Source organism: Anguilla rostrata, chromosome 5, assembly GCF_018555375.3.
Source record: "Anguilla rostrata isolate EN2019 chromosome 5, ASM1855537v3, whole genome shotgun sequence".
Lineage (NCBI taxonomy): Eukaryota > Metazoa > Chordata > Actinopteri > Anguilliformes > Anguillidae > Anguilla > Anguilla rostrata.
In genome coordinates, this window is record NC_057937.1 from 23,198,492 (window position 1) to 23,224,951 (window position 26,460).

The 26,460-nt window shown below is 39.7% G+C and overlaps 1 protein-coding gene across 3 annotated transcripts in view; it reads left to right on the forward strand.

Moving 5' to 3' along the window:
• blm (BLM RecQ like helicase) overlaps nucleotides 1–26,460 on the forward strand; it is a 144,355-nt gene that overhangs the window by 56,458 nt on the left and 61,437 nt on the right. For 2 of the 3 annotated variants that reach the window (XM_064335637.1, XM_064335639.1), the window contains 4 exons: nucleotides 4,052–4,150; nucleotides 9,723–9,871; nucleotides 21,351–21,457; nucleotides 24,086–24,246. In XM_064335637.1, coding sequence (XP_064191707.1) covers nucleotides 4,052–4,150; nucleotides 9,723–9,871; nucleotides 21,351–21,457; nucleotides 24,086–24,246 — 516 coding nt within the window. The remainder of the gene's footprint in view (nucleotides 1–4,051; nucleotides 4,151–9,722; nucleotides 9,872–21,350; nucleotides 21,458–24,085; nucleotides 24,247–26,460) is intronic. The other variant, XM_064335638.1, reaches the window with a different exon arrangement.

Consider the following 26,460-nt stretch of genomic DNA (forward strand, 5'->3'; position numbering starts at 1 on the left):
GTTTAATCTGCGTGAGGCAAGATAGCAAATATTGTTTCTTGTACAGTAACTTGGCGTCATTTTGATATCAATACTTTTAACGGCAGTACTAGATTTTGCCAGTTTGAATTAATGAGTTATAGGCAGTGATTTGTATGTGTGAGTAACTTGGCATTTTTGTACGTTGAAAACGTGTTTTATATGAGAGAAAAATATCAGCTGGCAGATATATGTTCTGAGAACTGAAATGGTTTAATAAAACTGTTTTATTGTGATGACATTGGAACCAATTCAAACAATAAATATGTTTAACAATAATAAAATTAAAATTTATTTACATTATGCATAACTATGTATAACTATATAATTATTAAAAAAACTATGCATACAACTGTATGTATTTTTTGCCATGAACTGAATGATTAGGCTACAAGGTATTGAAGCAGGCGGCAAACAGCCTATAGAATTCCAATGTATCAAATGCCATTTGAGAATAACTGTTGGCTTTCTAATGCTTGTAAAACAATTGGTATATTCCTGTAGTTATAATTGTCAATATAGTAGTATAAGGTATACATAGTAACGTTTGTATTTCATTACAAGAACCGTAAAAGCAACATGAAATTAGAATAGCATGAATTTGTCAGTTTCATTTTCACTTCGCCCTCAACTGGACATCATCCTTTATGGAAACCTAGAAAGTGCACTTTTACTTTCTCTTGAATTATTATCTTTGTCATTGAGAATGAAATATGGCATGAATTGGCAGTTCTACTGATGATGTTTATTTCTATTTAAGACAGTCTCAGGGGTGGATATCTGCTGTTGCCATCTGAGGAATCTGAAACTTGCATTGGTGCCTGGTGTTGTGGGATGCAATATCTGACGTTTTTGTGTTACAGCTCACCTGGCATTTTTACATTTTCATCTATGGCTATTTGGAATATTCAGCTGTCTTTTGGACTGTGGTCTTGGTTTCCTGGGGACTATTTGATAGTACCTTCCTGAAATATCAGTATTTTTCCCCATGAATTTTCTTCAGGCCTTGTGATAAGCACTGAAAAACCCTGAAACAGACACAGCATGCAGGGTGGCATATTAGCATGGTCTGATCAGGCGATCTGCAATTATATTTGTCAGATTTGTGTTTGCTCTGCATATTCAAGACTTGCATCAAAATGATCACAAGATCAGAACAATTAGATCAGGTATAACATACTCTGGAGTGTCACCAACTGAATGTACTACTCGCTGCACAAGGAATACCATGGATAACTTAAAAATGCTAAATGAAGCAAAGCTAAAAAAAATTATTGCCCAACTGAAATCCTCTACGTGCTCCTTAGATCTGTCGGGGAAATGACAATATAGCCTTACACAGGACACCACTTATGTCGCGATTATACTTCTATATTCTCACATTGGGCACCACTTATGTAGGCGAAGCGGCATAACCGCACAATTAAAAATCAGTCTCATAAAATTAGTTATCTAGACTATTCGACCATAAATTTGGAACTTCAATTAATAATCAATATTACAAATATTAAGGATCAAATAATTAAATCAAATATTTAAGAGATAACCGGAAGGATGTAGTTCTTGGATAGGCTATTTTGACTCTGATTCTCACGTTCCAGCAACATCAAAACAGACACGGGTTTAATACAATGATTTATTAAACAATCGTACAAACAGGACACACAAACTAATCTAAGTGGGGAAACTTCTAAATACGGGAAGGTATGCGTGTGTGGTTGTGTGTGCGTACGTGTCCCTTTGTGGACGAAAGGGGGAAGGGTAAACGGCGGGTGGTCGCGTATGTGTGGGGTACAGTGTAACTGGCGTGGCTGAATAACTGAGCTCAGCTAGGAAGGAGTATTGCTTCCGGTAGTGCCGGAGAGTGAAGCGTAACTTCAGCTGTTAAGCAATACATGCAACCAAGCTAGTTATTCGCCCACTACCGACTATACAATGAGTGTGATGTCGTTAGGGTTGTAAAGTTAGTCGGGGAGTAAGAGAGAAAAACCATGCATAGGATTGTTTCCTAAGATTACATCGCCAGCGCAAATTACTATAAACAACAAAATGGAAACACACAATGTCACATTAAACTCAATGCACACTAAGCTAAACTATTGCTCAGTCTTACTGTCCATCCATTCACGCAGGTAGCGGCCTCCGGTGGTCGCTGTGGGGTCCTGGAGAGAACAGCCTTGGCGTTGTGAAATTGTGGAGGTTTCCAGGTGTGAGGCGCGCGGCGCAAACCGGATCCTTGTTCCATAGCAACAGCGATGTGGTTGTCCCCCCCAGTCAGTCGTCAGCAAGGCTCTTCTTCCTGGAGCTCGCCGTGGTTAGTTGGCGCAGCGTTGGGCGTGCGCTGGTTTCCACGCGGGATGGATCAGGCTTTAGTCGCCGCAGGCGAGCTAAATCGGCAGAGCCTCGTTGCTGCGTACAGTGACTTTATCTTTGCGTTTAGATAAATCGGTGACTGCCGCGACCTTAGGCGTTCTGCACGCCCTTTGAATTGGAGTTCTACAGAGTTGTGAGAATTTGAGTTAGGCCCATAGGAGTTCCACAGTATGTGGGCACTCAAGGGACTATGAGAGAGGGCGAAGAGAGAGGCGAAAAAGAGAGCGAGCGATTACTGTCCCTAACTTTTATACCTGGTGTGGGGAGGGGGGGGAGGGGGGGGACCCGTGGAGTGTGATAAGGATCTTGAATGCAGTGTGCACTGATGATGTCATCAGATGCACGCCGGATGCGCTGCGTGTTCTTAAAGAAGGTAATTTCCATTTGGACGGCACAGACTGACCGAGTGTACCTACAGATCCTATCACCACAGTCTTTTTCAAAGAACTTACAAGTTGCCTCTCTGCCAGTGTACTGGAAATACTGAACCTGTCCTTGAAGACAGGCATTTTTCCTGATCCTCTTAAAACAGCTGTTGTCAGACCATTGCTGAAGAAAAATAACCAGGACCCCTCTGACTTAAGTAATTTTAGACCAATTTCAAATCTGCCTTTTTTAAGTAAAATCCTTGAGAAAATAGTATCTACACAGATCAATCAGTTCCTCTGGTTTTAGACAGAATCATAGCACTGAAAGAGAGCGCAGACTCAGATTATGTGGTTATTTCACATAGTTTATTCAGGTTGGATAGCTATAATACTGAAATAAAATGTTATGTCCAAACAAGTGCATAGTTACATTCTCCAATATTGTCATTACTTTTTTGGGGGGGTGGGGGTTTAGCCAGTGAAAATGCTGAGTTGGCTAGTGACTTTGTCAAACCACTAGCCACAATGACTGCTTAGCCAAAAAGTTAATGTCAAGCCCTGTTAGTATGTTAGGTCGCGGGGAAACTCATTCAAAATGATCAATCACAACATTGACACTAACTCTTCCTAACTATGATAGGTAGTCTCCGTGCAGATAGGGGGAATTATCTTTGGTATCTGTGTAACCGTAGCCAGATAGTTAATCATTTAAATAGAGTTGATGCAATAATATTATGTTGGATTATGAGGTAACATTTAACCGTATTGATACCGTGGGAACATTAGGTTGTACTAGAGTGCAAACAAGGGGATATACAGTGACACTACAGTTCCGCTATGTCAGAATCAGAAACTTTCTTTCACTTCAACGTGCCTTGGAGAAGAAAGGTGAAGCCAGCATGTCTTCGGTTTCATTGAGCTCTCCACCACCATCATCAAAACACCAAATGAGGGAATATCTTTTAGAATATATCCATCCCGCCAGCAAAGTTCCAGAGACTTGTAGAATCTATGCCAAGGCACATTGAACCTGTTCTGGCAGCTTGTGTTGGCCCAACTCCTTACTAAGACACTTTGTTGTTTATCCATTACTTTGTCACCTGTGTATTAGAACTTAAGTGTTTTTCTGAAGAAATATTTGTCATTTTTGCCAATGTTGACAGCCCTAATTCTATTATGGAACTTATGTTGAGGGTTTCTAAACTTACTAATGGATGTTAAACCTGCTAATTTCCCTCAGATTACCTGTATCAGTGCATTTCTTCAGATGTCTGTATTTCTGTTTTCCACAGGTATGCGCCAGTGGCAGGATGATCAGTGCCCTGCAGAACCTGTATGGGAGAGGTCTCCTTGCACGCTTTGTCATAGATGAGGCTCACTGTGTCAGCCAGGTTCGTGTATGTGCAGTAGTAGTGGCCGAAACTAGCCACAAGTAGGGTTGTTATGTTGTCAGGGTTTCACGGCTGGTCACAATGTACGATCTGGTATGACACCTTTGACATTTCCAAATAAAAATAATAGCCTCTGTCTTTTAAACGGCCATATATAGCCTATGCTTTTCTTTTTACCTGCTTCCATAACAGGTGGCCTCTGAGTTAGTTTATTTCATGAGATGCATTAAGAAATTATTCATTAATCTATCCGTTTATTTGCCATATGGTAATTTTGTGGACTGTAAAACATGCCAATTTTCACTGGTTTATTGTTTGTTAGCATTAAGCTAATCACTAGTTAAACAGCAACTAGCACAAAGCCCCTAGTGTTTGGCAGGCAGGTGTGCCTAGATAGCTAAATTCAGACATTCTGTGCTCCTGCAACCAAATTATGAGTTGAAAACACAACCTCGGTGTTCTAAATTTATTAGTAGATGATTCAGGACAACTATGCCGAATACGGAGTTTCACAGCACCACCATTGGCGCGCTGGTCGTGCATTTACCTAGCACCCCCTCCCTGCAGTCTCATCTGTAACTACACCCACGCATGACAAACTTGACAATAGTGTCGATCTGGGCAAACATGAAAACATTCTTTTACCACTAAAAATTTGTATTCCATCGTAGCAACAAGATAAAGCCAACAATAGCCGAAGTTATGCCAGTACTGCTGTGAAAAACGCTGCTGACTGAACACTGAAATAAACAAAATGAATTTTTCTAAAATGATACCATGTCATTCTACTGTGAATATCTGCGACTAAATATGGAAGAAATATACAACCTTATCATTGGTTTTACATGTAGAGATGTCCCTTTCCAGATAGTGGTCATATATTGTCTTGGACAATCCGTTTGTGAAATATACATACATTTGTGACACCTGGGTACCTGCCAAAATAGCTGTGCGTAGTACCACACGTTTTTTCCGGTGTTGTCGTCCTTTGTAGTACAATCTGGCTTGATGGACAGTTAATCGATCCAATAGGTGACAGAACAAGCTTTCTAACGATGTATAATATGCTTAATTTTACTTTTGGAATAGCGTTTTATAGCTCATTGTAACCGGACGTTTTGTCTCATTATAGCTGCTTTACGCATTCAGTCTGTGGTAGCAGTAAAAGACACTGCACCTGGAAAAAATTTATCGATGACTTTCGTTATTTCTTGGAAAATACTATTATTCTTGAGAAATTCTGAGCATGGCTGAGGCATATGTTTGCTAATAGACCTAGCTGATATAGTGTTTTCTGGGCTAAGAACTGGGGAGCGACAATATTCATTCTGTCTCTGTCTCTATCTACTGAACATATATAAGATTTCATTGTCCAAATATAAGTGTTACTGCTGAAAATATTTCGGTTATATACGTTATTTTTTAAATTGAGTGTTTTTAAATAGGTTAGTGGTATATTAGAATGAGGATATTTCACACTGTAACGTAAGTGTTCGTTGGTTTGCTTGTAGTTTGGGTTTAATATATGTACCGGATATGACCTCAACTGGAACATTTCCAAAACGTTGAATATTGCATTTGTGGCACTTTAGTTTATATTCATAATTTAGGAAGAAATAATCTAAGTTAGTATTGTAAATGGTACAAATGGCTTCATTTAAGTCATGTTTCAAGTCTCTGTGATGCTCACATCTGGAGTTATAAAGCTTTAAATAGGGTACCCCCTAAATGGGCAAGGATTGGCCAGTTCTGTCATGTGCACTAAAGGGTTAAGCTAACTATGCACTGCTTGTTGCCCTATTCTTTAGTACACCTGTTTGAAAACAGCTGTTGACTTTTAAATTGTAGCTGCAGTTCATATATCACTTAAGTGTAAATTTTCAGATTTCATTTGTTTTCCCACAAAATCTTTACTACTCCATGTTCACAAAACTTATTGAGCAAAACAAGTGAAAATAATTGTTAGGGGATATAACAGATATTGCAATAGTAATCATTACAGCCCTGTTGTGTGTTACTCGACAGAGTAGTTATTATAATGTAGTTGAGGCCAAATTTTTACAAACACTTAGGCTAAAGACTGTCAAACTCCACACATTTCATGTTATCATACATTTCCTGTGTTAAGTCAATTAGGGCATCTACTTTATTTCCATAAGAGGTCATTTCAAAATAATAGCTAAGAGACAGATTTATTTCAGCTTTTATGTACTATATCAGATTTTCGTTGGGTCAAAAGTTTACATACACTTTTTTTGTATTTGGTGGCATTGTCTTTTAATTGCTTAACTTGAATCAATCGCTTGGGGTAGCCTTCCACAAGCTTCTCACAATACTAGCCAGAATTTTTGTCCATTCCTCCTGACAGAGCTGCTCGGACACGCTTTTTCAGTTCAGTCCACAAATTTTCTATGGGATTCAGGTGAGGGCTTTGTGATGGCCACTCCAATACTTTCACTTTGTTGTCTTTAAGCCATTTTGTTACAACTTTGGAGGTATGCTTAGGATCATTGTCCTGCTGGAAGACCCAATTGCAAGTTTTAACTTTCTAGCTGATGTCTTGAGGTATTGCTTCAGTATTTCTAGATAATCCCCCTTTTTCATGATGCCATCTGTTTTCTGAAGAGCACCAGTCCCTTTTCCAGCAAAACACTCCCACAACATGATGCTCCCACCCCCATGCTTCACAGTTGGGATGGTGTTCTTCGGATTAAAAGCCTCACCCTTTTTCCTCCGTACATTGCGCTGATCTTTATGGCCAAACAGTTACATTTTTGTTTCATCTGACCAGAGAACACTCCTCTAAAAGTCTAGGTCTTCGTCCTGGTGATCACCTGCAAACTTAATTCTGGCTTTTTTATGCCGGTCTTGGTGTCGGGACTTCTTCCTTGTGCAACAACCGTTCAGGCCATGGCAATGTAGGATTCTCTTAATGGTGGATGTAAGCCGCGTTTCCACCGCAGGAACTTTACCCCGGAACTAGGAACCTTTTGAGGAACTCAGTGTGTTTCCACCGCAGGAACTAAATTTAGTTCCGGGGGCTTTATTTTACCCCCAAAAAAGTTCCTGCTCGGGGGGTAGTACTTTCCAAAATACCGGAACCTTTGGGGTGGGGCGCAAGCGCTGAAAATTTCTGATTGGTCGACTACTTGCAGTGTTTAATTTCAACCGCCATGTTTAAAAATCTACAGCCGCAAACCGATTTATTTTCATAATAACTTCAAATCAAACTTGTATGTTATGCGGCGCAGTAGCCTAGTTTTGGTTATAGCCTGCCAACATCTTGGAATTATAACGTGTGCTCTTCTGTTCTTTTCTTGCTTTAGTATTCGTTTTATAAAATGCTAAGCATTCGTGCTGGGACAGCATATTACGTACTAAAACATTCAAACGGATTAATTCGGTTGCTGAATATTTTCTTCCGGATTTTCTTTGTTAGCCCGTTGTAATTGACTCAAAACGTTTGATACAGTTATGTGAGGTATGCGGTAGTTCTGCGTAATTCACATTGGTGATACAGTAAAAGCAAATTGGAAATCACCTTCCGCACTTTTTGTCAGGGTAAAATAACAGGTTAATTCTAGTAATCGTCCCTTGAGCTTTTTCAGACTGCCGTAATTTTACTCTGCCATTCTTCAATTCCACAAAAAGACCAGGAAGACTATGGACTAATTTATGGTGCATGGTTCGCATCTGGAGGGCACACTTCGCTGCTCGGCTAGCAGTAACTTCGAAGGAAAGCAAACGGTGGCTGTACCACTGCTAATTAAAATTTTCACGCAAGTCCGAGTTTTCGTTCTATTCTTGTCATTTTGCGATTAGCCTATATGGAATTGACGATGAGAAAGTAATCAAACAGCAGATTGTTTACAACGTGTGCATGTTTTCTGCTGTTGTTGCCAGTTATATTGGAAATGTGAATGCATTCTGTCGCCTCGGATGTCAAGACATGAAAGTGAATGTTCGCATAAAAACATAATGAATGTGTTTGAGAGGATATATAAAACAGTTACAATCTGACTATTGGCCTGTTATATCCTATTTGTTGCATAACAACGGTCCAAGTTCAACTACCAACGACAGTTTTGCTTGACAACGGTAAAATATTCCCAAATGGCTGCAGAAGAATATTTCAATTCCAGGTGATTAAATCGATAAAAATCAATAAATACAAAAGTAACCATATACAGTCATTGTTGGTAGCCCATTGTATATAAGTGGAATAAACCCCTCCGGGCTGTCCTGGTTATTAGAAAATAATGTAGGCTACTTCGGTGGTAGTATGGGGTTACAGAAGAAATCATAGGACAGATGGACCGACGACAACGTCGCTTTTTCATACGTCAGTGGGCTAATTTGCCTAATCTTCGCGGGACTTTAGACCGTGGTGGAAACGCAGACAACCATGGGCTGAAGGAACCTTTTAGTTCCTTGAAAAGTAGTTCCCGGGTACTTTTGGTGGAAACGCGGCTGTAGATACTTTGTTGTTGTCTTGGGGTTCAGTTGAACCTTTCGGACCAAAGTTCATTCAGCCCTGGGAGTTAATTTGTGCCTCCTTCCAGAACAATGCAGTGTCTGTGTGGTCCCACGATTTTTATATTTGCATACAATTGTACAGATGCTCCTAAGGAAGAATTGGATTTGTGGAGGTCCACAATTTTATTTCTGTGGTCTTGGCTGTGTTGCTTGGATTTTCCCATGGTATCAAGGGCAAAAAGGCAAGGGCTCTAAAGGTAGGCACTTAAATACAGCCATGTGTGCCACTTAAGTCTCAATGAACTCATAATTAAGACAATTAGCAAATCAGAAGCTTTTAAGAAGTCATTGCATCAGTTTCTGGAATCTTCCAGACTGTTTAAAGAGGCAGTCTACTTGGTGTATGTAAACTTTTGACCCACTGGAATTCTGATATAGTGAATTCAAGGTGAAATAAATCTGTCTGTAATCGATATTTTTGAAATTACCTCTGATGTGAACAAAGTAGATGCCCTAATTCACTTGCCAAAGGAAATGTATGGTAACCTGAAATGTCGTGAAAAACTGAGTTTGAATATCTTTAGCCTAGGTATGTGTTTCACCACCTATTTATGTGTTTTGCAAATAGCTGCATAATACCGTGATACTGTAAAACTGTGATATTTTTGGACCATGTTATCACACTATGAAAATCTCATACCACGACACCCCTTGCCAGAAGATAGCTGCAGCTTGTTAATGTTTTTACAGGGCTCTACTGTGCTCCCATTTTAAGAGCATTTAAGGTAATAAGTTAGGAGCTCATCTACTAATTTGGATGCTTTAATTGGGATTCTCCTAAAATCGTCCACTTAGGATCACATGTGCACCTTTGGGGGAAAAAAGTTTGTGTTGAGCCCTGTAAATTTTAGTTTTGGGTTTTTACAGTGTAATTCTCATCAAGGACTGAGGATTTCCCACTGAAACATCATAACTACAGGGAAAAGTAGTTGTATATTCAGGTCATGTTTTATGTGTACTTTTCATTTGTGTTTTGGTGTCATGGTATCAGTATTTAACATTTCTCTTAACATATCATGCCTGCTGCTCTCTCCAGTGGGGTCATGATTTCCGGCCAGATTTCAAGCGACTGCAGGAGCTGCGGCAGAAATTTCCAAGGGTTCCCATCATGGCACTGACGGCAACGGCCACACCCCGTGTGCAGAAGGACATCCTGCAGCAGCTGCAGATGAGCCAGCCCCAGATGTACGTACGCCTTTACATTAGATATTTTGGTTTTGAAAAGCTCTGGTTTTATATGTGCTTTTAATGTATTGTATGGGACATGCCACTACTGCTCATAGTGGGGCACCAAAATGTAGAAGATATACATCAATATCATCACAGGTAGTGCCAGCATATAATAATCAGTCTCATAAATTAAGTATACAAACTATAAATTGGCTATGTAAATTCATAATTAAATTAATTATTATTAAAATTACACATTAATAGCCAATCTTAACCAAATCATAATCTCATACATTCAGCTAATACTAAATTAACCTCTTAATTTAAAGGGGCGCAAAGCCCCTAGTGGTCGGCACGCCGGCGTGCAGAGATTACTGAACTCAGACATTCGGTGCTACTGCAACCGAAGTACAAGTTAAAAACAGAAACGCGTCGTAGTGTATCATCTTCTAATGAAACTAAAACAACTATGCCGTATACGGAGTTTCGCAGCGCCAACATTGTCGCTCTGGTCGTTCATTTAACACGCACCCCCTCCCTGCAGTCTTATCTACAACTACAGCCCCCACCCATGACATAACAGACAATATTGTCTATCTTGGCATTCATAAAAATATTATTTCACCACTAAAAATCGTATTCCTTCATAGCAACAAGATAAACCGGACAATAGCCCTAATATATGCCAATACAGCAGTAAAAACGCTGCTCGCTGAATAACGAAATAAGCGAGAAAAAGTTTTTTTAAATGATACCATGTCATTCTACAGTCAATATCTGGGACTAATATTGAATAAATATACAATCTTACCGTTGGTTTTACGAGTAGAGATGTCCCTTTTGAGGCTGAGTGGTCATATATTGTCTTGGGACAATCCGTTTAGCATGTGTGATGCCTGGGTACCTTCCAAAATATCTGTGCGTAATACCACACATGTTGTTTACGATGTTGTCGCCCTTTATAGTACAGCCTGGCTTGATTGACAATTCAGTTATTCAGTAGGCGAGAGTATAAGCTTTCTAACGATGTATAATATGTGTAATTTTGCTTTTGGAATAGCGTTTTATAGGTCAGCTTAACCAAAAACTTCCTTAGCATCACATTCACTTACGCATTCACTCTGTGGCAGACGCTGCACCTAACGAAATGTGGTCAACAATTTTTCGTAATTTATTGGAAAATACTATTATTATTGAGGACTTATGGGCATAGCTGATAGACCTAGCTGACATCGTTTTCTGGTGTAAGACAGAAGCGGATAGAACTATATAATTGATTTACTGTCTCTGTCTCTGTCTACTGAAAACAGATACGGTTTCATCATTGCTATGTAAGTATTACTGCTCAAAATATTTTGGTTATATACGTTATTTTTTAAATTGAGTGTCTTTAAATAGGTTAGTGGTATTTTATAATGAGGATATTTCACAATGTAATGTAAGAGTTTGTTGGAAGTCTAGAAATTCTTGTGATGCACACAACAGTGATGACGAGAGTGTTTGAACATTGCCAAAATGTGGACGGTTGAAAATTGTTTTCATGTTGTCCCATCCCCACGAAAGTACAGAGTATAGAAGTACACACAAGTTAATTATTACACATTTAGGTACTGTACTGCATTGTGTGACAATATTTTTGCATTATTTTTTTAATCTGATAGCAATGTTTCATCTTAAACCCTCATAAGGGGCTCATTTATATGCTTTATAATGGACAAAAAGCATTTTATTCAATTTTGGAGAGATTTTGGATATGTTTCTGGACACCTAGCTATTTTAGACCACTGTACTGACTGAAAGCTTGTAATTCCCATTTGAAAATTATGCAACAGTGATTTTCTTGAGTCAAAATAGTGAAATATGTGAATATGTTGTGATTTCCAGCAATGCATAATTTAGACATTTTGGATAGATTTGGAGACGCTGGGTACACTGCTTAGTTTTTGCTTCATACATCTATAGTAGTTCTACATGTCCACCCTTAGATTTTATGAACTTGTGGTCAAGAAGTTTTTGATCTAGCACATGTATAGTTTAACCTGCAGTATATATGCAATCTCTCAGCATTTCATTGCAAACTTAAAAAGTGCAAATTCATTTTAGATTTTTTGTCAAAATAATTGCATTTGTGGCATTTTATTTCTTCCAAAATTATGAATATAACCTAAGCTGCGTTAGTATTTTAAATTGTACAAATGACTTGCTTAATTTAAGCCATTTTTCAAGTCTCTGTGGTGTTCACATCTGGATAAAGCTTTAAATAGGGTTACCCCCTAAATGGGTAGCCAAGATTTGGCTTGTGCGCTAAGGGGTTAATATAAATGATTTAGCTAAGAGGTGAAGGTATTTTATTAAGTTGTTTTGATTAGCAGCGGCTGACTCAATTCAAGACAAGAGTAATATCAATACCGACAACCGTGTAAATATAATAAAGTTTATTAAACACAAAGTATTGAAAATATTTCATGTGTCCAACCCCACGTTCACCCAGTGAGGAATTCACTTGATTAGTTGTGAAGTGTACTAGACTGATGAGGGGCAAGAGCTTCCCGTTGTGTCCTCTTAGTGGTCCCATGCAGCTTCAAATATTTGAACAGAAATAACTGCCTTACAGTGTATGAAAGATGTGTATTTGCCATATAGCCTGACCTTTCGTTTCTATAGTTCATGTCATGACACTGATAATTAGGGGTCCAAGAAGCGAAGCTGGTGGAACCCTATTGTATCTGTTAGGATTATTAGGGGTCCAAGCAGCGAAGCTGGTGGAACCCTATTGTATCTGTTAGGATTATTATTATTATTCTTCTTATTATTATTTTTCTCCGCTAAAAGTGTCTGAGGCTCAGCAACCATAAGTCCTGGACCAACCAAATTTGGCAGGTGGGTTCCTATGGCCCCCCACTACTCAGGCACGTACGTCGGCCAGATGGTGGCGCTATAACAAAGGGTAATGCGTAAAAGGCCATAACTCCCACACCATAAGTTAGATCAACACAAAACTTCATCGACCTATGCATCTGAACGTGGTCTACAACTTTGCCATTGGCACCACCTATGTCCGCCATATTGTTTGCCCGCCATTTTGACCTTTTCTTTGGGGCGTGGAAGTTTTTTCCGCTAAAATGTCTGAGGCTCAGCAACCATAAGTTGTACACCAACCAAATTTGGTGGGTGGGTTCCTATGGCCCCCCAATACTCAGGCACAAAAAATCACCTATGTCAGCCAGATGGTGGCGCTATAACAAAGGGTCATGCGTAAAAGACCATAACTCCCACACCGTATGTCAGATCAACACAAAACTTCATCGACCGATGCGTCTGAATGTGCTCTACAACTTTGCTTTTGGGACCACCTATGTCCGCCATATTGTTTGCACGCCATTTGGACTTCTTTATTAGTTGGGGTGCGGAAAAGCTGGAGCTCCAAATCTAAGTGTTACGACGTCTAGTAAACTTCTTTACGGCAAGCGACATCCATGGCGACGCAAGTAATCCGACACCGTAGGGTCCAGTTTTTAGCAGTGAGGGGAGGGTCTGAATGTCGGGGAAGCAATAGAAGACAGTGCCACCCAGAGTGCCAAAAGTTTGTTAGTAAAAGCTTTTTGAGAGGACGAATAATTACTTTTCTTGAGCCTGCATCCATTTGAAGACAGTATCGGGTGAGTTCGTTTAGTCTTTGAATCTGTCATTATGCTGAGAAATATCGAAACCATTTTATTGATAGGTTCTCAGTTTCTGTGCAAACGCGAGAAAACACGCTGGTATAATGAAACAATGACGGTAGCCTAATACATATATAGTCCGCTTCGTTCTGTTGCTACCATCACATAACGACCTACAGCTGCAGTTTCTCGCTGCAATTACTAATATTGAATATAAACAAAAGACGCAATTTATGCTGTAGTCTGCCAATGTCTAAATAAATAATACGGTCTATTTGAAGACAATATCGGGTGAGTTCGTTTAGTCTTTAAATCCGTCATTATGCCGAGAGAAATCGTATTCTCAATTTAATCTCTAAATTGACTGTAAGCTTTGGGTTGTAACTAGGTAGTTGTTTAGTAGGTGACTTGGTCTTAACTCGTCTTAACTATTGCTTGTATTTTTGCATAGACTGCGTTGTTGCTGTTCTTGTTTGTGTTAGTGTTAATCAGTTTAACCTACAGGGTCCAAGTTGAACTATGCGGTTGTTCCCTGCACTCGGAACGGTAGGCTACTGCCCTCTAGGGTTTTCGACACACTTGTTCCTGGTTATGGTTAAACACTTTGTTGTACGTCGCTCTGGATAAGAGCGTCTGCCAAATGCCTGTAATGTAATGTAATGTGATATTCCGTAGCAACAAGATAAACCAGACATTAGCCCTAAAATATGCCAATACAGAAGTGAAAACGCTGCTCACTGAATAACGAAATAAACGAGACAACGTTTTTTTTTTTATTATACCATGTCATTATACAGTCAATATCTGGGACTACGCATTTAATAAATATACAATCTTACCATCGCCTTACCTACGGTTTACGCGTAGAGATGTCCTTTTTGCGAATGAGTGGTCATATATTGTCTTGGACAATCCGTTTGTGAAATATAGGCGCATATGTGACGCCTGCGTCGGCTACCTTTAAAAATAGCTGTGCGTAATACCACACCTGTTGCTTACGGCGTTGTCGCCCTTTTTAGTACAATTTGGCTTGATTGCCAATTCATTTATTCAGTAGGTGAGAGTATAAGCTTTCTAACGATGTATAACATGTCTGATTTTGCTTTTGGAATAGCGTTTTATCGGTCAGCGTAACCGAAAATTTTCTTATATGCCAATGTCTAAATAAATAATACGGTAGGCTATTCTGCGAGCAGCACGCAGGTCGCGACTTGATATTTCGTCTTTTGTTTCGTTTTTTCTCAATGTCGTATTTATTCTTTGAAATGTGTATTTATGTGTTATTATTCTATCTGTCTCTGAGGCACTCTGAAATGTGCATTCTCTGCTAAGCTGAACCTTGGATTTGTATAGGTTTGTGTCTGATGTAGTGTTGCAGAGTACGCCGACACTTCAGCACTTTTTCGGTACTTAAAAAAAAAAAAAAAAAAAAAAAACGGTTCGGTATTAAAATTTTCCAACGTTCGGCAGTTTTGCGTCAAATGTAAAAGCCAGGGACATGTGTCTCCCGCATTACCGATTGAGAGGATGAAAAGTGTAATTTGTCAGAATCTTCGCTAGATGGCAGTAGCAACTAAGGTTGGCAAGTGAGGTGACCTGCGCTTGTTTATTTTTTCGTGGTTGATACAGCGCATGCTTAGACTTAGTTCACTTCAGTAGCAATAGCTGTTCTAATTTGTAAATATTTTATTATAGGAAGATGCTGTATTGTTATTGAAATATGCTGTTTTTAGATATATTTTAAAGTGAAAGACCTGTTTACAGATAATTTACTTTACAATTGTTTAATTTTTGAAATATATTTAATATAGTTTTCTATGGTTTAGTGTTGTAACACTATAGTCCTATGCGTATTGATATGTTTTACAGGCTTCAACTTAAAGGTTGTTAATAAACCAGGTTTATAATAAATCGTGAATTCGAAAATGAAGTCATCCCTTGTGGACATTATGTTTCTGATCTATTAAGGTAATTTCAGTATCGTTAGGTACCGAATATTGAATCAGTATCGTTTCAGTATCAATTAGCGTGATACCAAACCTGGTATCGGTATCAAAGTCAAAATTTTGGTATCGTGACATCACTAGTGTGACACCTTTTTTAGTTGCGGCATGGAACCGCTGCAGCTGTACATACACACCAGGCCATTTAACTGTTACGACATGCCATCTAAGTGTTACGACATGCCATCTAAGTGCTACGACGTAGTAAAGGCCTTTACGGCAAGCGGCCAGGACACATCCATGGTGAAGCAACTAAGTATTCCGACAGCGTCTCTTAGCACAAAATTGGCCATAAGTCATCAATATTTTATACAATCATCATGATATTCAGTAGATATTTTGGGTGAAGGTATATGATCATGAGGACAAAACCATTTTAAAATCGCTCCATAGGGGGCGCAATAGTGCCAATGCTTGGACCCCTCCCAACGCCACTTGCGGCTTTAATTTAGTTTACAATTGTTTAATTTTTGAAATATATTTAATATATTTTTCTATTGTTTAGTGTTGTAACACAATAGGCCTATGCTTATTGATATGTTGAACAGGCTTCAACTTAAAGGTTGTTAATAATCCTCAAAATTCAAAAATAAGGTCAACCCTTGTGGACATAATGTTTCTGTTCTCTTAAGGTAATTTCAGTTTCGTTAGGTACCGAGTATCGAATCAGTATCATTTCAGTTTCAAGTATCATTTCAGTATCGAGCATCGTGATACTAAACCTGGTATCGGTATCAAAGTCAAAATTTGGTATTGTGACAACAATAGTCTAACGCCTTTTTTAGTTGCGGTGCGGAAGCGCTGCAGCTCTACATACACGCCAGGCCATCTAAGTGTTACGACATGCCATCTAAGTGCTACGACATAGTAAAGGTCTTTACGGCAAGCGGCCAGGACACATCCATGGCGAAGCAACTAAGTATTCCGACAGCGTCTCTTAGCACAAAATTAGCCATAAGTCATCAATACTTTATACAATCATCATGATATTCAGTAGATATGTTGGGTGAAGGTATATGATCATGAGGACAAAACCATTTTAAAATCGCTCCATAGGGGGCGCAATAGTGCCAATGCTTGGACCCCTCCCAACGCTGCTTGCGGCTTTAATTACTGTTTGTTACTGCTAGCTAGCTAGTGATATCTCTCTCTCTCTCTCTCTCTCTCTCCGTAGCTAACTAGCTATCTAGCAATCTCCACCTCTCACTGGCTAGCTCGTAATCTATTTTTAGCACTCGCTAGCTTGCAATCTCTCTATATATCTCTCTCACTAGTTGGCTAGCTAGCTAGCAATCTCTCTCTCAGGTTAGCTAACAAATATTAGGGATGTGCCAGTTGATTTGCCTACGATCAGTATCAGCCAACGATCGATAATACCTCCATCGGCTGATAGTTTAAAAACAGCCAATCGTCAGCTCCATTTATGTCCTGTCAATCGAAAGGAAAAAATAATCTATTGTTTATTTGTAAGCCAAGAGTTTGTTTTCATTTGCCTGTCAGATACAAAATAATAGCTTTGTTTTCCATAATGAGTGTTTACCCTATAATTGTACAGACCTGGTGGGCAGCCAGGACAACAAAATGCTTTTTGTAAAAGCCAAAAATAACTCCAAATATCTGTTTATTTGGAAATCAATAATCATTTGGCTTGGGAGCCTCAGCGGCACGCTGTGCAAACAAATGAGTCAACCAAGTTTTTTCCGATCATTATAGCTACACTGCAACGTTGCAACAAGGTAGCATTGCATTCAAGAGACAAACCGTGGTCGGTACCGGTCGGTAGCGTTAGCTAGCGTTTTTTTCTAATTGTTAGCCGACATTAGATTGTGTTAATTACATTAGCTAGCTAGCTAACGCAACGCAACCTGATATGAGAGATGGATACTGTGCGCAACGTTGTCTAAACTAATGTTGTCTTTCTTGACATGGTCCGGTAGCTAGCGTTAGCTGTGCAAATAGCTATGTAATATGTGACGGGTGCTGGAGAAAAGGTCCGCAAGTCGCAAATCTTGAAATCGCACTAGGAGGCAAAAAAGGTTTTTTAAATTTTTTTTTACTGTTTTCCTTTTTTTCATATTACGAAAGTTAAAGTGTTGAAGAAGTCACTCAATAGAATAAACAACATTTTTAGGATCACTAAATACTTATAATTTGTCAGCAAAGTCGGCTTGTTTTAGTGATTCTTACAGCCGGGTTTTGGAGGCGTGATGGGGGTGCAGTTTAATTAGCATGTTTGATTTCGTTGGCTATTGTCACTTTGTTTCGGTCAAGCCACCGCCCATAAATAAAGCCGTGTGGTAGTAGCCTATGTTTGTTTACTGTGTGAGGTTGCTACAATGGTGGACGCTCAATCAGTAGGTGAGAGTATAAGCTTTCTAACGATGTATAACATGTCTAATTTTGCTTTTGGAATAGCGTTTTATAGGTTAGCGTAACCGAACATTTTCTTACCATGGCATTCGCTCTATATATGGTAGCATTAAAAGACGTTGCACCTAACGAAACGTTGTCAACGATTTTTCGTAATTCATTGGAAAATACCATTATTATTGAGGACTTCTGGGCATAGTTAAGCCATATGTTTGCTGATAGACCTATCTGACATCGTTTTCTGGAGCAAAACAGAAGCGGATAGAACTGTCATTGATTTACTGTCTCTGTCTCCATCTACTGAACATAGATAAGATTTCATCATTGCTATGTAAGTATTACTGTTCAAAATATTTTGTTACGTTGTTTTTGAAATTGAGTGTCTTTAAATAGGTTAGTGGTATTATATAATGTGGATATTTCACACTGTAATGTAAGCGTTAGTAGTGTAATAGTTTTTGTGACGCATACAACAGTGATGAGGAGAGTGTTGAAACATTGCCAAAACGTGGTGGACGGCTGAAAATTGTTTTCATATCGTTTCATTCCCATACAAGAAAACATAGGAGTGTACAGAGTATAGAAATACATACAAGAGTTAATTATTACACATTTAGGTACTGTGCAGCATTGTGTTTCTATATTTTTGCATTATGTTTAAATTATATCTATGTTTCATCTTAAACCTTCATAAGGGGCTCATATGCTTTACAATGGACACAAATCATTATATTCCTTTTTGGAGAGATTTTGGATTTGTTTCTGGACCCTTAGCTATTTTAGACCAGTGTTAATAATTTAGACATTTTGGGTAGATTTGGCGATGCTGGGTACACTGCTTAGTTTTTGCTTCATAGATCTTTAGTAGTTCTACATATCCACCCTTAGATTTTATGAACTTGTGGTCAAGAAGTTTTTGATCCAGGACATGTATACTTTAACCCGCAATCTCCCAGTATTTCATTGCGAACTAAAAAAGGAGCAGATTCATTTTAGATTTTTTGCCTTGACCATTGCATTTGTGGCACTTTATTTCTTACAAAATTATGAATATAAAGTAATCTAAGCTAGTATTATAAATGGTACAAATGTATTGCTTCATTTAAGACATTTTTCTAGTCTCTGTGGTGTTCACATCTGGAGTTATAAAGCTTTAAATAGGGTAACCCCTAAATAGGCAAGGATTGACAGGTACTCTAGTGGGGGAGTGGTTGGGGTGGAGTTAACTAGCTATTGTTCCCACCCATTAACTCCCTGTGAGAAGTGTGAAAAGTTCAAGATCTTTCAAGGGGATTTTCTCTGCTACTTGATTTTAGGAGTACCGACATTCACATAAGCATATCTTCTTCAACTATTTTCAGATTTCAATGTATGACACATCATTTGAAAGCTTATAATCTGCACTTTCATAATCTGAATCTGAAAAATGACCTTGCCCTACTTGAGGACCAAAACACCAGCACCTGTCACATATAGTAAAGTTACATTGTCATTAAATGTAATACGAAATCTACATCAACAAATAATATGATCTCTCATGTTACACAAAAACTTTTTAGGGTTCCATAACTCCCCCAACCCCCCTTTCTCTGTTATTGTAACGCATGCAGACACCGGAAAAAACAGTACGCCGCTCACACACAAGTGAGTTGAAGAGCGAGCCTGTTGCGTTAGTTCCGCCTACCCTCTCTGGCGGACCAACCACTGATGGGTGATGAAAAACGCGTCACTAACTGTGCGCCGCTTGTGATTTTTTCCCAGGAATGTCGCCACAGACACCAAGTTTTTTAAATCATGAATTATGATAATAATATTAGTATAAATTAATATAAAAATAGGCTCAATCGCCATTGTGTTACCCAATGCAGCGATAGATAGTGACTTAAAAGACATTTATTTTAATGAAAACCTCTGAGATTATTACTTTAAGTATACTATTTTTTCACTTGGGCTGCACCCTGCGAACAGAGCGTTTGTGAGGGAATTTAAGGAAGAAGTAAATCATTTAAGTACAAAGGGGCAAGCCCATGTAAGGCTTTGAAGGTAAAAAGTAGTATCTTATAGTCTATTCAGAATTTAACTGGCAACCAGTGAAGCGATGCTAACACTGGGCTGATGTGCTCCAATCTCCTTGTTCTAGTGAGAATACGAGCTGCTGCATTTTGAATTAGCTGGAGCCCTTTCAGAGAGGAATTTGCACATCCAGACAAAAGAGCATTGCAGCAATCTTAATCTTGAAGTAACAAAAGCATGAACTAGCTTTTCTGCATCATGTAAGGACAGTATTTTCCGAATTTTAGAGATATTTCTCAAGTGATAAAAAGCAACCCTAGAGATGTTTTTTAATATGTATATCAAATGCAAGATCTGAATCAAAGATAACACCAAGATCTTTGATTACAGCACTTGAAGTAATGGAGATTCCATCAATGTTAAGCATATAGTCAGTAGTTTGCATCTCAGGGACTTGGGCCCCACTACCATTATCTCGGTCTTATCAGAGTTTAGCAAGAGAATTTTGGGTCATTCATTCCTTTATGTCTATAAGATGGGCTTTGATCTTTGACAGCTGGACAACTTCGTCAGGCTTAACTGATAGATACAACTGGGTGTCATCTGCATAGCAGTGGAAATTAATGCCATGTTTGTGAATAACTTGTCCCAGGGACAGATCAAAAATGAATTTGATCTAATACATTTTTACTGAATGTTCTAAAACTCTTTGACACAAGTTTGTAACATTGTTAAACATGCTGTTGTGGAGTCTTAATTGAAATGTGGCAGAGGTTACAAAGCTTATTATTATGCAATACATGCAGTGTAATAAGTTTTAGGTCTTGATAGAGAGAGCAAACCGAAATTTGAAAGCAAATATAAATTGAACACTGCCTTTTGCACCTGACCATGCCAATGCCACCCTTTGTGCCGTGTCTGGTTGGGGGTTTTTCAGTGCGTACCATCAGGCCTGAGAGATATTCTAGGGGAAATACTGACATTTCAGGAATTTACTCTCAGTTGGAGGAATGTGAAGATATGTCATAAAAAATAAATGTTTAACTTTGTTGTATTACTTTAAAGTTGTGTAATTAAAATTGTGTTTATTAGAATGGCAAAATTTTGAATAATTGATCAGAAAACTTAAGGAAGCAGAATCACCAAGCAATCTGTATCTGCCAATGTTTTCCTGAAGTGATCGGTATCGGTCAGAAATGTTCATATCGGTGCATCGCTATCGAATATCTTTGTTACATCAACACTGAGGTAGCCAGGTGTAGTTGGTAGGTAGTGTTAATACGTGCAGTGGAATATTTATCCAGTTTATCCATAGACCTGGTCTTATTATTCCCTCTTGGTATGAGTTTCTGCCAAAGACAAGACAAGCCCTGTGCTCATTCAAAACCTCACTATCACCTAGTGTTTTTTCATTCTTTTTTCCTTTTCTCTTTCCTCTCATTGCAGCTTTACCATGAGCTTCAACAGACATAACCTGAAGTATGCTGTGCTGCCCAAGCAACCCAAAAAGGTTGATGAGAACTGCATTGACTGGATAAAGAAGCACTACCCACGTATGTCTTTTTCCCACCATGCTGTACCCACATTCAGTTTCCCAGCATTCCCTCTCTGTATTAGCTAATTACACATTTATTTATTCAGAGGCCTAATCTAGAGTATTGTGCATCATGTACAGTTCACAAAAAGTCAGTTTATACAAATGCATATTTTACTGAAGCAATTTGACCTGTGCTCCTAGACCAAGAGGAAAATAGCTCAGCTGATTTAACTGGTTTTTATTAGTCATTTGCTTCCAGGAGTTAGACAGCTTTCATTTTAAGACAATCACATTTTCTTATTTTGACTGCGGTGATCCCTATAAGTGCAGATTTCCCATCTACCATCCCATTAACCATTGTAATTAATAATTGTAATCAAAAGTAATTGTGTGAGTTAACACATTAACGTTGACAGCCCTAATACACAATATTATTTTATACATCTGGACATTTACTGAAGTTACACTGCTGCCCTACTGCACCACACCATTATACTACACTGCTACCGTACTACACTGCTGCCCTGCTGCACCACATCATTATACTTTGCTACTGCCCCTACTGCACAACCCCATTATACTACACTGCTGCCCTACTGCACCACACCATTATACTACACTGCTGCCCTTCTGCACCACATCATTATACTTCACTACTGCCCCTACTGCACAACACCATTATACACTGCTGCTCCTACTGTACCACACATTATACTACACTACTGCCCTACTGCACCACACCATTATACTACACTGCTGCCCTACTGCACCACATCATTATACTTTGCTACTGCCCCTACTGCACAACACCATTATACTACACTGCAGCCCCTACTGTACCACACCATTATACTACACTGCTGCCCCTTTTTCACCACATTATTGTACTACACTGCTGCCCTACTGCACCACACCATTGTACTACACTGCTGCCCTACTGCACCACACCATTGTACTACACTGCTGCCCTACTCCACCACACCATTATACTACACTGCTGCCCTACTGCACCACACCATTATACTACACTGCTGCCCTACTGCACCACACCATTATACTACACTGCTGCCCTACTGCACCACACCATTGTACTACACTGCTGCCCTACTGCACCGCATCATTATACTTTGCTACTGCCCCTACTGCACAACACCATTATACTACACTGCAGCCCCTACTGTACCACACCATTATACTACACTGCTGCCCCTTTTTCACCACATTATTGTACTACACTGCTGCCCTACTGCACCACACCATTATACTACACTGCTGCCCTACTACACCACACCATTGTACTACACTGCCACGCCTACTGCACCACACCATTGTACTACACTGCCACGCCTACTGCACCACACCATTATACTACACTGCTGCCCTTCTGCACCACATCATTATACTTCACTACTGCCCCTACTGCACAACACCATTATACACTGCTGCTCCTACTGTATCACACATTATACTACACTGTTGCCCTACTGCACCACACCATTATACTACACTGCTGCCCTACTGCACCACATCATTATACTTTGCTACTGCCCCTACTGCACAACACCATTATACTACACTGCTGCCCTACTGCACCACATCATTATACTACACTGCTGCCCCTTTTTCACCACATTATTGTACTACAATGCTGCCCTACTGCACCACACATTATAGTACACTGCTGCCCTACTGCACCACACCATTGTACTACACTGCTGCCCTACTGCACCACACCATTATACTACACTGCTGCCCTACTACACCACACCATTGTACTACACTGCCACGCCTACTGCACCACACCATTAGACTACACTGCTGCCCTACTGCACCACATCATTATACTTCGCTACTGCCCCTATTACACAACACCATTATACTACACTGCATCCACTACTGCACCACACATTATACTACACTTCTGCCCCTTTTGCACCACACCATTATTTTACACTGCTGCCCTACTGCACCACATCATTATACTTCGCTACTGCCCCTACTGCAGTACACCATTATACTACACTGCTGCCCTACTGCACCACACCATTATACTACACTGCTGCCCTACTGCACCACACCATTGTACTACACTGCTGCCCTTACTGCACTACACCATTGTACTACACTGCTGCCCTGCTAAACCACGCCATTGTACTACACTGCTGCCCTTCCTGTACTACACCATTATACTTCACTGCTGCCCTACTGAACCACACCATTGTACTACACTGCTGCCCCTTCTGCACCACACCATTATTTTACACTGCTGCCCTACTGCACCACATCATTATACTTCGCTACTGCCCCTACTGCAGTACACCATTATACTACACTGCTGCCCTACTGCACCACACCATTATACTACACTGCTGCCCTACTGCACCACACCATTGTACTACACTGCTGCCCTGCTAAACCACGCCATTGTACTACACTGCTGCCCTTCCTGTACTACACCATTATACTTCACTGCTGCCCTACTGAACCACACCATTGTACTACACTGCTGCCCCTAGTGTACCACACCATTGTACTACACTGCTGCCGTTACTGCACCATATTGTTTCTGTACAGGCAGTTGTACTGTTCTGCAAAAAAGACGCAAAATGTTGTCATGCTCTTGTTGCAACCCATGTGCACACAGGGGATTCTGGAATTGTCTACTGCTTGTCCCGCAATGATTGTGATACACTGGCAGACAGTCTTCAGAGGGCCGGCATCGCGGCATTGGCTTATCATGCTGGGTTGAATGACAGTGACCGGGAGTACATCCAAAGCAAGTGGATCAATCAGGACGGCTGCCAGGTGGGATGGGCCCAACACTCACAGTCACTCACTCAGTCAAAGAGCCACTGCCAGAAGAATTACAGCAAGCAATACCAAATGCACTTAACCAGGGGAATTACTAGTACTAGAACACCTGATGATTAGTGCAAAGCTGATTGGGCTAGAGCCAATACACAAGTGAATAAAATGAGTTGTCCTGCACGTGAATACCTGATAAAGTGCTTTTAGCACTAATAATTATTATAGTGAATAGATCAGAACAACAGAAGAAGCTTAAAATCAACTGACAGAGAGAAAGTGCAGTGTGGCATTCAGTCCAGCTGTGAAGTGGATTTGTCTCTGACACGCCTGACAGTGGAGATAACACACACCTGGATTATGTTAACTAATCAGCCCAGGTTTTTAAAGGTGTGTTCCTCTCCTCAGTACAGGGTGAGACTGGGATCACACGCTGAGTGGGTGTGTAAGTTTTGGGGTTTTTGACTGTCAGTGCACAGAAGACAAAGAAATATGACACTGCTGAAAACTGGAAAAAAGGTGAAAAGTTGGTGAAAAGTTGACAGATATGTGGGGAGGTGAAAAGCTGTTACTGGTTTTTTCTCTATGCCTTTGTTGTTTCAGTTTGTTATTTTTGCTTGGAACCCACAAGGGGGGAGGGGCCAAGACTTATTTTGTTTTTATGTTGCTATGGGTGGGTGTGCTCTCTCTCTCCATGTGGCAAATTACGATGCAAACCTGGAACTTCCGCATTTCCCTCCCAAAGCTGTCGCATGTGTGACCTGCAGTAATCGTTAACTTGAGTTCAAAGGCTTCTAGGAATAGGAGTGGTCAGACGTAGTTGGTTAATGGGAGAAGTGTACTCATGAGGTATATATCTATATAGTATATAAAGTATCTGGACACCCCTTAGTCTGGAGCTGTTTTTCATGGTTTGGGCTAGCCCCCTTACTTCCTGTGAAGGCAAATCTTAATGCTACAGCATGCAGTCACATTCCAGACAATTCAGTGCTTCCACAGATATGTCATACATCGTCACAGTCATACATCGTGGACACCTACTGGACAGATGAATAGTCAACCAAACTAGAATAAACTAAATAGGACGGCATTGGTGTAAGCACCATGTATGGTGTTACGCACCGCAATCTGAGAAGGTATACGGGGGTTACAAATTAGTTTATATTTCACAAAATGATTATCCAAGACAATAAAAGACCACTGAATCTTGAAAGGGATATCTCTATACATAAAATCAATAGTAAGTTTGTACATTGAAAATAGGGAAAAGCCAGCATGGTTTTCGTAAGGGAAGGTCATGTCTGACAAACCTGGTATTCTTTAAAGAAGCTACCAAGTGTTTTGATTATAACAAGGGGTATGATATTATCTACTTAGATTGCCAAAAGGCATTTTATGAGGTACCACATGAGAGACTTGTTAGTTAAATGAAGACCGTCGAAATTAGTGGTTGTATTCCAGAGTGGATTCGGAACTGGCTACATGGTAGAACACAAAGAGTAGTAGTAGGAGGGATATTATCTGCAGGGAGCTGTTAGAAGTGGAATCCCAACAAGGATCGGTGCTGGGACCACTGCTGTCCTCATTTATATCAATGACCTCGACAGGGACATAGAAAGTACATTAGTCAAATTTGCAAATGACACAAAACTTGGGAGGCCCAGCTAATAGTTTGGAAGCTACTAAAGTAATCCAAGAATATTTAAATAAAATCCAGAAGTGGGCAGAAACCAATAAAATTGAATATAGCCAAATGTAAATTTCTGCATGTGGGAAATAAAAACATTAGGCAGGTTTACTTTATGGGAGGAACAAAATTGGAATGTGCTCAGTTTGAAAAAGACTTGGGAATAATGGTTGATCGAAGCCTTTCTGATTCTAGGCACTGTGCTGTAGCAGGAAAAATGGCCAACAGGATGCTGGGATATTTGGCCAAAAGTATTGAGTATAAATCCAAGGAAGTTATACTTATCTTATACAATACATTTGTTAGACCACACTTGGAGTATTGTGTGCAGTTCTGGGGACCGTACTACAAGAAAGATATAGAGACTTTGGAAAAAATTCAAAGAACAGCAACACAATTGATTCCTGGTATGAAAAATAAAAGCTGTGAGGAAAGACTTCAGATACTTACCCTCTTTAAGCTTAGTAAAATGAGACTCATGGGTGATTTGATTGAGGCTTTTAAATTCATAAAGGGGATCAAAAAAT